Raw genomic sequence first — 12721 nt, forward strand, 5'->3', positions numbered from 1 at the left:
AAGCTGATGCAGTCCCTCAGCCACATACTCCCGCCGATCAAGTACCACGGTCGTGGAACCCTTGTCCGCCGGAAGAATGACAATGGATCGGTCAGCCTTCAGATCATGGCAGAGCCACGTGTGAAAGCACAACAATGGAAAACAATGAATATAACTCCAATTGAGCTAACAATGCAAGTAGTTTAAAAGACACATTGTTGACTATAAATAATCACAAAAAAGATCTTTGCCACATGTTTCAAATATTACTAAATTATTGATAAAGTAAATACCTGTAATAGCGGAAAGTGTGCCTTAGTATTCATTAATCAATTAATGGTAGGATTATTGCTTTTAATTTCCTGTAAGCATACATTTGTTACAAAAAGCATCAATAAATGACGTAGAACAGTAATAGTTGCAAATTAATAATTCATTGTGTATTTATAAATGAATATGTGCTCTGTCCTCAAAATAGGACACTGGTACTTAATGGTTTAAAAATGGTAGTGATCATTGGAAGATGAACCACAGTCCGGCCGTCCGTCCACCTCAAAAACAAACGAAAATGTTGTGAAAGTTAACGACTTAGTGCGCTCTGATCATAAACCTACAACTACGGAGATGGCTGATGAACTTAATTTAAGTTTCTATGCAGTTAAGTCCATTTTAACTGAAGATCTGAACATGCGTCAAGTGTCTGCAAAATTCATTCCAACAATATTGTCTAGTGACCAGAGACTATACCGACTTGAAGTGTGCCAAGGGCTGATTAATTGGACTAAAAATGACCCCGATTTGTTAAATAGAGTAATTACAAGTGACAAATCATCGGTATACGGATATGATCCTGAAAAAAAAGTGCAGTCTTCGCAGTGGAAGACTCCAGGTTCACCATGACTGAAAAAAGCACGGCAAAGGCGGTCAAAGGTGAAGACAATGTCATTGATTTATTTCGATTCTACTAGCATTGTGCATCATGAATTTACCCGTGAAGGACAGACAATTAACCAGGAATACTACAAATGTGTCCTTGAGCGTTTGCATGAAAAGGTGCGGAAGAAAAGGCCTGCATTGTGGAATGACAAGAGTTGTGTGCTACATCATGACAATGCTCCAGCTCATTGTGCCTTCTCCATCGTTGAATTTTTGACCAAATTCAAAATTCCTGTGCTTCCACAACCATCATATTCCCGATTTGGCCCCTGCGCATTTCTACCTGATTCCTAAACTGAAATTTTCACTGAAAGGGAAGTGATTTGACTCGACTGAAGACATACAGGCAAATATGGAGAGTGTCCGTCACACACTTCAGGAAAAAAATTCCAGGAACGTTTCCAAAGGTGGAAAGACCATTTGAGTCCATGTGTTCAGTCAGAAGGTTGAAGGAGTGCATCCCAGTAGCATGCAGGTACCACCATTGTACAACTACAAGCCCATTCTTAAAATTTTCCAATCACACCTCATATAGTATCAATGCTAGGAATAAGATCAATCTACATGAAGGCCAAAAATTGCTCACCTTGGTCCAAAAAGGAGTCCAACATTCCGAAATACGAATTTTCAGTAAATTGCCAGCAACCATTAAAAACTTGGTTTCAGATAAAGCACAGTTTAAAAAGAGTTTGAAAGACTTTTTGATACGCTACTCCTTTTACTCTATAGATGAATATGTTAACAAGGACTGTTAGACTAGCTTAAGTAAAAATGTCTGCTGTATTTCAGTTTCGACAGCACTTGGTCACAACATTGAAGGTTGGGTGTTCTGTGTATGATAAACTTATGAAAAGTTTCATTCTGACAGTGTATTAATTCTGTAATTATTAGCAGTTTCAGTTTACTGTAATGTGTTCACATATTTTGACAATCTTCTGAAAATTATCGGGGAGGTAAGGATTATATTCAAATGTTCTATGTTTTTATGTTATACTTTCTGAAATGTTCCACACCCATGAGATTCATCTCATTTTGGGCTTATGGAATGAAAACTGAATCTGATCTAATCTAATCTGTGTTTTCTTCTTTGTTGCAAAGCTGACTTTGAGCAGGAAAACAATGCAACTTTGCAGAAATCTGTATGAAAATCAATGTTAAATGTCTTGATAACATCTAAGAAAACTTAAAATGTAGGAAATGCTGTAACATGATAGTCGTAATGACAGGAAAGCATTGTACCGAGAGAACAGGACTTATGTTGGGGCTGACAAAAATGAACACAAAAATGGAAAAAAAGGAAAATACTGGAACTTCAAAACAGGGTTTTACTGTAATTGCATAGATTCCACTTAAAATACGCAAAATATCAATTTTGTGTTTACATCAAATTCCGCACAAGACAAGATCGCCAAAACAATCTTTGTGTGAACAGCCAGGTGCTGCCTCTGGATATTAATACCGTGAAGAGAATCAGTACAGTTCTGTGGCAGATAGTATTGTTTAGTTACCTTTCTTACTTACAAAAATATGTGGTGTCACATGAAAGTGGTCATGAAGACAAGTAACATTCTTCACTATTATGTCACTCATATTCCATGTGATATGCTGTGTTGGACATGCGATTAATTTTCGACACATGGATCTAATAGATCCCAGATCTTCTGCTCATAATCTTTGGTCTTCATTACACTGGTTGCATTTCCCTTACTGGTAGGCAGTACCAATACAGTCTTGTTGGTATTAATAGCTTGTACTACTTCTTTCTTCAGATCGCAAGCTGATGGTTTTGCTCGATGCAGTATCCTGTCTGTTTCAGTGCATATTTCCTCGCCTCTTTCACAAGGAAGGGTCTGAATGGCTGCTTCGGTATTAGCAATGATGTCCTCAATAGGTATAGTTCTCGAGGATGATAGTGGAAGTCCATCCTTTTGAACAACAGATATTTTCTCCATAGTCAATTGTTCTTCAGCGATGTTGGCCAATGTGAGTGACATGTCGGGAATCAACTTGTCCGTCTGCTTCTGGCATCTTGCAAACTTTTTCTTTTGTCACTCTGTGCAGTACTCTCTGCTCCAACCTCACAGGGGGAAGACTGACACAAACATAAAGGACTCAGGGTATTTCATTGAGAAGCTGAAGAAACTAAAACTTTCACCAAACGACAACACGGTCAGCTCTGATGTAGTTTCTTTGCTCATGAAAGTGCTGCTCAGTGACTCTCTGAAGCATATCAGTTCCATTTTTCCACAAGGCATCACAAAGCTCTTTCATGCATGTCTAACCACGAGCTATTTCACATGGAATGGTAATTTCTACAAACAGCTCAAAGACATTGCCATGGGTAGTCCTCTTAGTCCAGTATTAGCCAACTTCTTCATGAAACATTTTGAAGCACAGGCACTGGACTTGACACCTTGTAAACCTAAGGTGTGGTACAGATATGTCGATGATACTTTCGTTGTATGGAGCCATGATGAACAGCTCAGTGACTTCCTAAGACACTTGAACAGCCTTCATGCCAACACAAAATTTACCACAAAAGTAGAAAAGGAAAAAAAAGCTACCATTTCTAGATGAGCTGGTTACAAGGGACGGCGAAAACTGGGATACATCATGTATCGAAAACTGACACACATGGATCGATACCTGCACAAACTATCAAACCACCACCTGAGCCAGAAAAGAGGCGTAATTAATACACTGGTATTGTCAGCAAGACAAATATGTGAGCTGCAGCACATCAGATGCAAAATGCAACACCTGGAAAGTTTTCTGAGGATCAGTGGTTACTCCACACGTTATATTAGAAGTATAACAGAGCCAAACACTCAACGAAGTGTTGTTGTTGTTGTTGTTGTTGTTGTTGTTGTGGTCTTCAGTCCAGAGACTGGTTTGATGCCGCTCTCCATGCTACTCTATCCTGTGCAAGCTGCTTCATCCCCCAGTACCTACTGCAGCCTACATCCTTCTGAATCTGCTTAGTGTATTCATCTCTTGGTCTCCCTCTACGATTTTTACCCTCCACGCTGCCTTCCAAAACTAAACTGGTGATCCCTCGATGTCTCAGAACATGTCCTACCAACCAATCCCTTCTTCTAGTCAAGTTGTGCCACAAGCTCCTCTTCTCCCCAATTCTATTCAATACCTCCTCATTAGTTATGTGATCTACCCATCTAATCTTCAGCATTCTTCTGTAGCACCACATTTTGAAAGCTTCTATTCTCTTCTTGTCTAAACTATTTATCGTCCACATTTCACATCCATACATGGCTACACTCCATACAAATACTTTCAGAAACGACTCCCTGACATTTAAATCTCTACTCGATGTTAACAAAATTTTCTTCTTCAGAAACGCTTTCGTTGCCATTACCAGTCTACACTTTATATCCTCTCTACTTCGACCATCATCAGTTATTTTGCTCCCCAAATAGCAAAACTCCTTTACTACTTTAAGTGTCTCATTTCCTAATCTAATACCCTCAGCATCTCCCGACTTAATTCGACTACATTCCATTATCCTCGTTTTGCTTTTGTTGATGTTCATCTTATATCCTCCTTTCAAGACACTGTCCATTCCGTTCAACTGCTCTTCCAGGTCCTTTGCTGACTGACAAAATTACAATGTCATCGGTGAACCTCAAAGTTTTTATTTCTTCTCCATGGATTTTAATACCTACTCCGAACTTTTCTTTTGTTTCCTTTATTGCTTGCTCAATATACAGGTTGAATAACATCGAGGATAGGCTACAACCCTGTCTCACTCCCTTCCCAACCACTGCTTCCCTTTCATGTCCCTCGACTCTTATAACCGCCATCTGCTTTCTGTACAAACTGTAAACAGCCTTTCGCTCCCTGTATTTTACCCCTGCCACCTTCAGAATTTGAAAGAGAGTATTCCAATCAACATTGTCAAAGGCTTTCTCTACGTCTACAAATGCTAGAAACGTAGGTTTCCCTTTCCTTAATCTTTCTATTAAGATAAGTCGTAGGGTCAGTATTGCCTCACGTGTTCCAACATTTCTACGGAATCCAAACTGATCTTCCCCGAGGTCGACTTCTACCAGTTTTTCCATTCGTCTGTAAATAATTCGTGTTAGTATTTTGCAGCTGTGACTTATTAAACTGATAGTTCGGTAATTTTCACATCTGTCAACACTTGCTTTCTTTGGGATTGGGATTATTATATTCTTCTTGAAGTCTGAGGGTATTTCGCCTGTCTCATACATCTTGCTCACCAGATGGGAGAGTTTTGTTAGAACTGGCTCTCCCAAAGCTGTCAGTAGTTCTAATGGAATACTGTCTACTCTGGCGGCCTTGTTTCGACTCGGGTCTTTCAGTGCTCTGTCAAACTCCCCACGCAGTATCATATCTCCCATTTCATCTTCATCTACATCCTATTCCATTTCCATAATATTGTCCTCAAGTACATCGTCCTTGTATAGACCCTCTATATACACCTTCCACCTTTCTGGTTTCCCTTCTTTGCTTAGAACTGGGTTTCCAGCAAAGCTCTTGATATTCATGCAAGTGGTTCTCCTTTCTCCAAAGCTCTCTTTAATTTTCCTGTAGGCAGTATCTATCTTACCCCTCGTGAGATAAGCCTCTACACCCTTACATTTGTCCTCTAGCCATCCCTGCTTAGCCATTTTGCACTTCCTGTCGATATCATTTTTGAGACGTTTGCATTCCTTTTTGCCTGCTTCATTTACTACATTTTTATATTTTCTCCTTTCATCTGTTAATTTCCATATTTCTTCTGTTACCCAAGGGTTTCTACTAGCTCTCAACTTTTTACCTATTTGATCCTCTGCTGCCTTCACTGTTTCATCCCTCAAAGCTACCCATTCTTCTTCTACTGTATTTCTTTCCCCCATTCCAGTCAATTGTTCCCTTATGCTCTCCCTGAAACTCTGTACATCCTCTGGTTCTTTCAGTTTATCCAGGTCCCATCTCCTTAAATTCCCACCTTTTTGCAGTTTCTTCATTTTTCATCACCAGTTCATAACCAATAGATTGTGGTCAGAGTCCACATCTGCCCCTGGAAATGTCTTACAATTTAAAACCTAGTTCCTAAATGTCTGTCTTACTATTAGATAATCTATCTGATACCTTTTAGTATCTCCAGGGTTCTTCCATGTATACAACCTTCTTTCATGATTCTTGAACCAAGTGTTAGCTAAGATTAAGTTATGCTCTGTGCAAAATTCTACCAGGCGGCTTCCTCTTTCATTTCTTAGCCCCAATCCATATTCACCTACTATGTTTCCTTCTCTCCCTTTTCCTACTCTCAAATTCCAGTCACCCATGACTATTAAATTTTCGTCTCCCTTCACTACCTGAATAATTTTTTTTATCTCATCATACATTTCATCAATTTCTTCGTCATCTGCAGATCTAGTTGGCATATAAACGTGCACTACGTAGTAGGTGTGGGCTTTGTGTCTATCTTTGCCACAATAATGCGTTCACTACGATGTTTGTAGTAGCTTACCAGTACTCCTATTTTTTTATTCATTATTAAACCTACTCCAGCATTACCCCTACTTGATTTTGTATTTATAACCCTGTATTCGCCTGACCAAAAGTCTTGTTCCTCCTGCCACTGAACTTCACTAATTCCCACTATATCTAACTTCAACCTATCCATTTCCCTTTTTAAATTTTCTAACCTACTTGCCTGATTAAGGGATCTGACATTCCACACTCCGATCCGTAGAATGCCAGTTTTCTTTCTCCTGATAACAACGTCCTCTTGAGTAGCCCCGCCCGGAGATCCGAATGGGGGACTATTTTACCTCCGGAATATTTTACCCAAGAGGACGCCGTCATCATTTAATCATACAGTAAAGCTGCATGCCCTCGGGAAAAATTACGGCTGTAGTTTCCCCTTGCTTTCAGCCGTTTGCAGTACCAGAACAGCAAGGCCATTTTGGTTAGTGTTACAAGGCCAGATCATTCAATCATCCAGACTGTTGCCCCCGCAACTACTGAAAAAGCTGCTGCCCCTCTTCAGGAACCACAGATTTGTCTGGCCTCTCAACAGATATCCCTCCATTGTGGTTGCACCTACGGTACGGTTACCTGTATTGTTGAGGCATGCAAGCCTCCCCACTAACGGCAAGGTCCATGGTTCATGTCTAATATGGCCTTTCTGCTATACACTCCCAGAGTGACAGACAGAATCAGATGCATATTGTGCAAACACAGCGTAAAGACTATTTTCAAACCGACAAAGAAGATCAAAGAATGTCTTAGATCAGCAAAGCCGAAAAGGGCCCCATTTGAAATGTTGGGAATATATCGCATACGACGTGCATGCGGAAAAGTTAATGTTGGAATGGGTTGGGTTGGGTTGTTTGGGGGAAGAGACCAAACAGCGAGGTCATTGGTCTCATCGGATTAGGAAAGGATGGGGAAGGAAGTCGGCCGTGCCCTTTCAAGGGAACCATCCCAGCATTTGCCTGGAGTGATTTAGGGAAATCACGGAAAACCTAAATCAGGATGGCCAGATGCGGGATTGAACTGTCGTCCTCCCGAACGCGAGTCCAGTGTGAATGTTGGAATGGCTGGACAATCAAACAGCACCAGGATCACAGAACATAAGCAACACCCGCTTGTTCAGAGAAGCTATAGAAATGCACAAACACAAGAATAGCTTCAACACAAAAGAAGAAAGCCTCATGGCAAGTGGATCCTGGCTTCCCATGCTGCAGTGAACAACCATTGCAGGTAGCAAGAGAACCACACCAGAAATGACCACAGAGAAGCCCTTTGATGTTGGCACACATCGTACTTATAGTTTGTGACTGGGAACTGGGCTCCAGTCTACCACCAGCAATGGAGAGTGAAACTTTGACAATTCCCACCACCTGTGCTGGCAAAATGTCAGTAAAATCATCAGACAAATGTCAGCTGAAGAACCAAAGACAGAAGCCAACGGCCAGTTTGTCAGCAGATGCTCTCATCACTTAACATAGCTTTGTGGCACTGATTATTCTAGCTCCCACTATCATGAACAGACTTCATGATAAGATGCAGGAGGAAACCTTGCTTGTAACCCAGCTTCCAACAAGCTGTTCTTAATGCTCCTGGGTGACACTCCGAGTACAACATTTTTCGGAACTTGCAACGCCTCCAATGTGTGGTCATTTGATGCAAATATAAAGATGTATGCAGCTGCTGTCCAACTATAATACTGGAAGCTTGTGCACTTTCCTGAGACTGATGGTATTAGCTTTCAAACATAGCTAATAACTTCATCCAATTTTTGAATAACATAATTCTCAGTTGCCTGAGACTGCAGACGTATGTGCGAGTTGCATTTGCACGAGTGTGCGCGCGTGTGTGTGTGTGTGTGTGTGTGTGTGTGTGTGTGTGTATTGTTGACAAAGGCCTTAATGGCTGAAAGCTCTAATTGTGGGAATCTTTTTGTTGTGCCTATCGCAACTCAGCATCTCCACTATATGATGAGTAGCAACTTTCCTTCTCTAATATTGTTACAATCCTGTTCCCAGTAGATACACTACGTAACTCCACTAAAATTCAGTTAATTGCACTAAATGTGCTCACTGAGGCAATCCTAAATGCTTACAATGTATATTAACCACATATGAAACAACAGATAACAGATCAGTATTTTGCCAAGTCAAAACTGCTATTATATACACATTACCTATACTGCCCACAGCATAGCACTTTGAATTATTGTCTTTACTGCCATGTTCCAATGCCCCACGTACTACTGGTGTCTTTGTCATTCCTTTAGTGATGTTTGTTTTACCTTTTCCTTTACTTTGTTTAATGTCATATATGGTGCATGATACACAGAAGTATGTTTCATATTCCAGTAATCTCATTAATTCATTCACCCATGAAGTCCCATACATCCCATCATTAAGGAAAGCTTTCAGGTATGTGAAACAAATCAAGTTATACAAGAACAGGCAGCTGCTTCTGTAAAGTATACTAATAATGAATCAGAGTTTAATAATTTGAAGCCATATTGAACATTAATCAACCACAGCTGTTTCAAAAACATGAAAAGGTTTTTAAGTACTGCTATCAGTCACAAATTTGTTGACTACTAAATTATTTATTTAGAGCCATGTTTCAAGGTGATACATATCACCAGGCTATAGCGGCATTACAAAGACATTGAACATAAGTGTATACGGACATTAAAGCCTTACTGATGAACAACTTAAGAGTATTTGAATGAGGAATACTATGGAAAATTTATTGAGGGATCCAAAATATTGATGGTACCTGTGGGGCACGGACAAGTTATTTAATATATCATCTCATACAAGGAGCTGATATTTTAGGGCAAATTAAAAGTAAAAGAACAGCTCGATTGGGACATATCCTAAGGATGGAGGACACAAGAACTACATAGAAGGTCTTCCAATGGAAAACAACACGAAAACCATGTAAGCGATGACTGGACAACGCGGAAGAAAACATCAGAGAGTAGGAATCGGAGGATGGAAAGCAAAAGTAAATGAGTGGGCAGAATGGAAGAAAATTGTTAAGCAGGTGAAGACCCACACAGGGTTTTGAAGCCATGTACATATAAGGATTTCAGTTGTCTATGCACTAGAAAAATTATAAATCTGTGTGATACAAATGTTAATGTTAACTAGAAGTTATATCTCAGAGTTAAAATATTCTTATAAATTGCAGGAGGACTGGCTAACAAGGTACTATTTTTAATTATTTATTTATTTGTACTTCTGGAGATAAGAGAAGAAAAAAATTACTCACCTTGAGCAAAAACATTTGTAAACAACAAAACAAAACGTGCTATGTATGTCACTGCAATGCAGCTAGCTGCCAGACTGAACGGAGATGCACAGACTTCTGACACTGCATATAACAACATCAAATACCACTCCTGTTCCAGCAATAAGGCACCCCTTGGGCTGCCACCAACTGCCTAAAAAAGATAAAGGTTCTGTCACAAGCATATTTACTGAAAAGAATTAGGAAAAAAATCATTTAACATGCTTATTGTATGAATCTGATTTCCATATGCTTTTCTCATCAATAAATAAGGTATTGTACATAATATCACGAAACCAAATATTCAGCACCTGCATAAAGAAAATCTATATTGCTGTCAGTGAACAGTAAATTGATTTTGGTATTGAAGAAGCCAACTGCAGCTAATAAAATATAATCTCTCCAGTTAAATTAGGAATGGGTGTCACTGTAGTCTGAATATGAAACAGACACAAAATATAAGATATGATACTTCCTGACAACTTAAAACTGTATGACAGCCCAAGATTATAACACTTAATCACACTTATTGTGGGAAAAGTATCAATGAGGCATCAAGGGATGAATCATGGCCCACCTAACAGTGTTAAAAAGTCACTACCTCTCTCCTAGTTCTCTAACTCCTCAAAAGCTCACTAGTCTGCCTTGCTGAACTAGCACTCCCAAATGAAAGGATGTAGTTGGGAATGCACTTTTTAGCACACTCATAATTGTACACAATTTATTTCTTGAGTTAATCATTTTTCAATCCATCATCAGCAGGAAGTTTTCTGGTTCTATGTAATCAAATTAGCACAACATGCCAGATAGCTTTATTCATTAAAAGTATTCATGCTTGAAAGCTCAGTTCAGTGATACTAACTTGGTACCACATTTTCACTAAACATGCTTTAGATGACTGTTTCTCCAATTTATGGTTGATCAGAAGCATCATGAATTTTACTATTCAATCTAATTTTAAAGACCTGTGTAAATCACTTTTTACCTGGTAAGTCTCAGATGGTCATTTATAAACAACTTGTGTGATATATCCGAGTCACGTAGTATACTCTGTTGTATAAAAAATCTTAATGAAATAGTGGGATAATTTGCTATATGAAATGAATTGGTTGTCATTCTTGAGTAGCATGAAGCTGTTTTGACAGCTGCTTAACGACACGAAGCGGACATAGGCAAATGTACTGGGTAAGCTAAGATAAATAAAATACTAGAGTTACTGCAAGTGTATAAATAACTATTCACTCTCATACACACTGCTTAATTTTCATAAATGTCTACTCTCTATGTAACAGCTGCTCACTTTGGGCTACACTGCAAATGGCATGTCAATGGCAGGTCTATGAACATCTCACAGATAGGACTACTGCTAAGGAGAACTTAATGTATGATGACTGATCACTTTAACTACACAGCCTATTACTTTTCATGCTCAATGAAACATATGTCAAGAGTCCACTAATGTTAAAGATGTGAACAAATGTCAATTGCAACATCAATCACAGTAACTGGAAAAATGACATACTTTTAATGGAGAAATCCTATTGATACTTATAATGCAATTATCCCAGAAGCTATAAAGCAAAATATACAACTAGATAAAAACTGTGGCCCAAACCACAGCAAAATTATTCTTATCATCTGGACCTTGAGCTCATGTTTGGTTCTTCCTGGTCAATGGTAGATAAACTGAACAGTGGTTCAAGATGTGTTCAAAGCATTTGTTAAAGTCAACAAACTGCAAGATTAGACCTGAAACTAGCCCTCTAGTGTTGAGCCAGATTGGAAGTGTGAATCAGAAATGATTCATAATGTGACTGTAGACTTTTCTGGCACATACAGGTGATAAAATCTTCTCTGACTTTCACATGGGTGACTGCATTGAAAATCCATGATGTTTTGATGAGTGTCACTCTCATCATCTTCCTGCAATGTGTAGAAAGTGCGCAGGGGTCCCTTATAAATACTTGAGTGGTGGCCATCTCTCCTCACTCCTTATTTGAGACATGGGGTTCAGTGATCTGTGCTAAGAGAGACAGGCCACCGTTTGACTCTCAATGCTGAATGCATTGAGACTCTTGCCCAGGCCTGTGAAGTGTCAACTGATGGGGGCGTTCTTGGCATACAGCTTCTAGTGCATGGTCCCATGCCAAATTTAGTTGATAGCTCTCCTGCCTGTTGGTATGCTTGTCATGGAATGTTATCTCAAATGATTCTTTGATGATGCTCTACCAAAAGTCACTCGCTTGGCACAATATTTTTATTTTAAATTTTGATGTACGTCCCTCCTCAGACTGTGTTCAGCCACTGCTGATGTATTTTAATGCTTTCTTTTCTTTAAAATCAAAAACATCTAGTGTGTATGATGAAATATCAACGAAGTTAATTAAAGAATGTGATTCTGAGCCAAGTAACATATTAAGCTATCTGTGTAACCAGTCGTTTATCAGTGGAATATTTCCTGAATGGTTGAAATATGCTGAAGTTAAGCCACTGTTTAAGAAAGGAGATAAAGAAATAGCATCAAACTTCTGTCCAATTTCACTGTTGCTGGTATTCTCAAAAATATTAGAAAAAGTGATGTACAATCGGCTTTATAACCATCTTATCTCAAATAACATACTGTCAAAGTCACAGTTTGGATTTCTAAAGGGTTCTGATATTGAGAAGGCTATCTACACTTACAGTGAAAATATGTTTAATTCATTAGACAAAAATTGCAGGCAACTGGTATATTTTGTGATCTGTCAAAGGCATTTGACTGTGTAAATCACAATATCCTTTTAAATAAATTATAATATTATAGCGTAACAGAAAATGCAGTAAAATGGTTCAAATCTTATATCTCTGGCAGGAAACAAAGGGTGTTATTAGGAAAGAGACATGTATCAAGCTATCAGGCATCATCCAACTGGGGACTAATTACATGTGGGGTCCCACAATGTTCCATTTTGGGGCCCTTACTTTTTCTTGTGTATATCAATGACCTTTCATCAGGAACACTACCAGATGCCAAGTTTGTTTT

The 12721-nt window shown here is 39.0% G+C and overlaps 1 protein-coding gene across 1 annotated transcript in view; it reads right to left on the minus strand.

The window, feature by feature from the left end:
- LOC124789034 (RING finger protein 145-like) overlaps positions 1-12721 on the minus strand; it is a 175870-nt gene that overhangs the window by 87189 nt on the left and 75960 nt on the right. Inside the window, exon 4 of the mRNA XM_047256323.1 lies at positions 9682-9853. Coding sequence (XP_047112279.1) covers positions 9682-9853 — 172 coding nt within the window. The remainder of the gene's footprint in view (positions 1-9681; positions 9854-12721) is intronic.

Source organism: Schistocerca piceifrons, chromosome 3 (genome assembly GCF_021461385.2).
Source record: "Schistocerca piceifrons isolate TAMUIC-IGC-003096 chromosome 3, iqSchPice1.1, whole genome shotgun sequence".
In the NCBI taxonomy this organism is placed as follows: Eukaryota; Metazoa; Arthropoda; class Insecta; order Orthoptera; family Acrididae; genus Schistocerca; species Schistocerca piceifrons.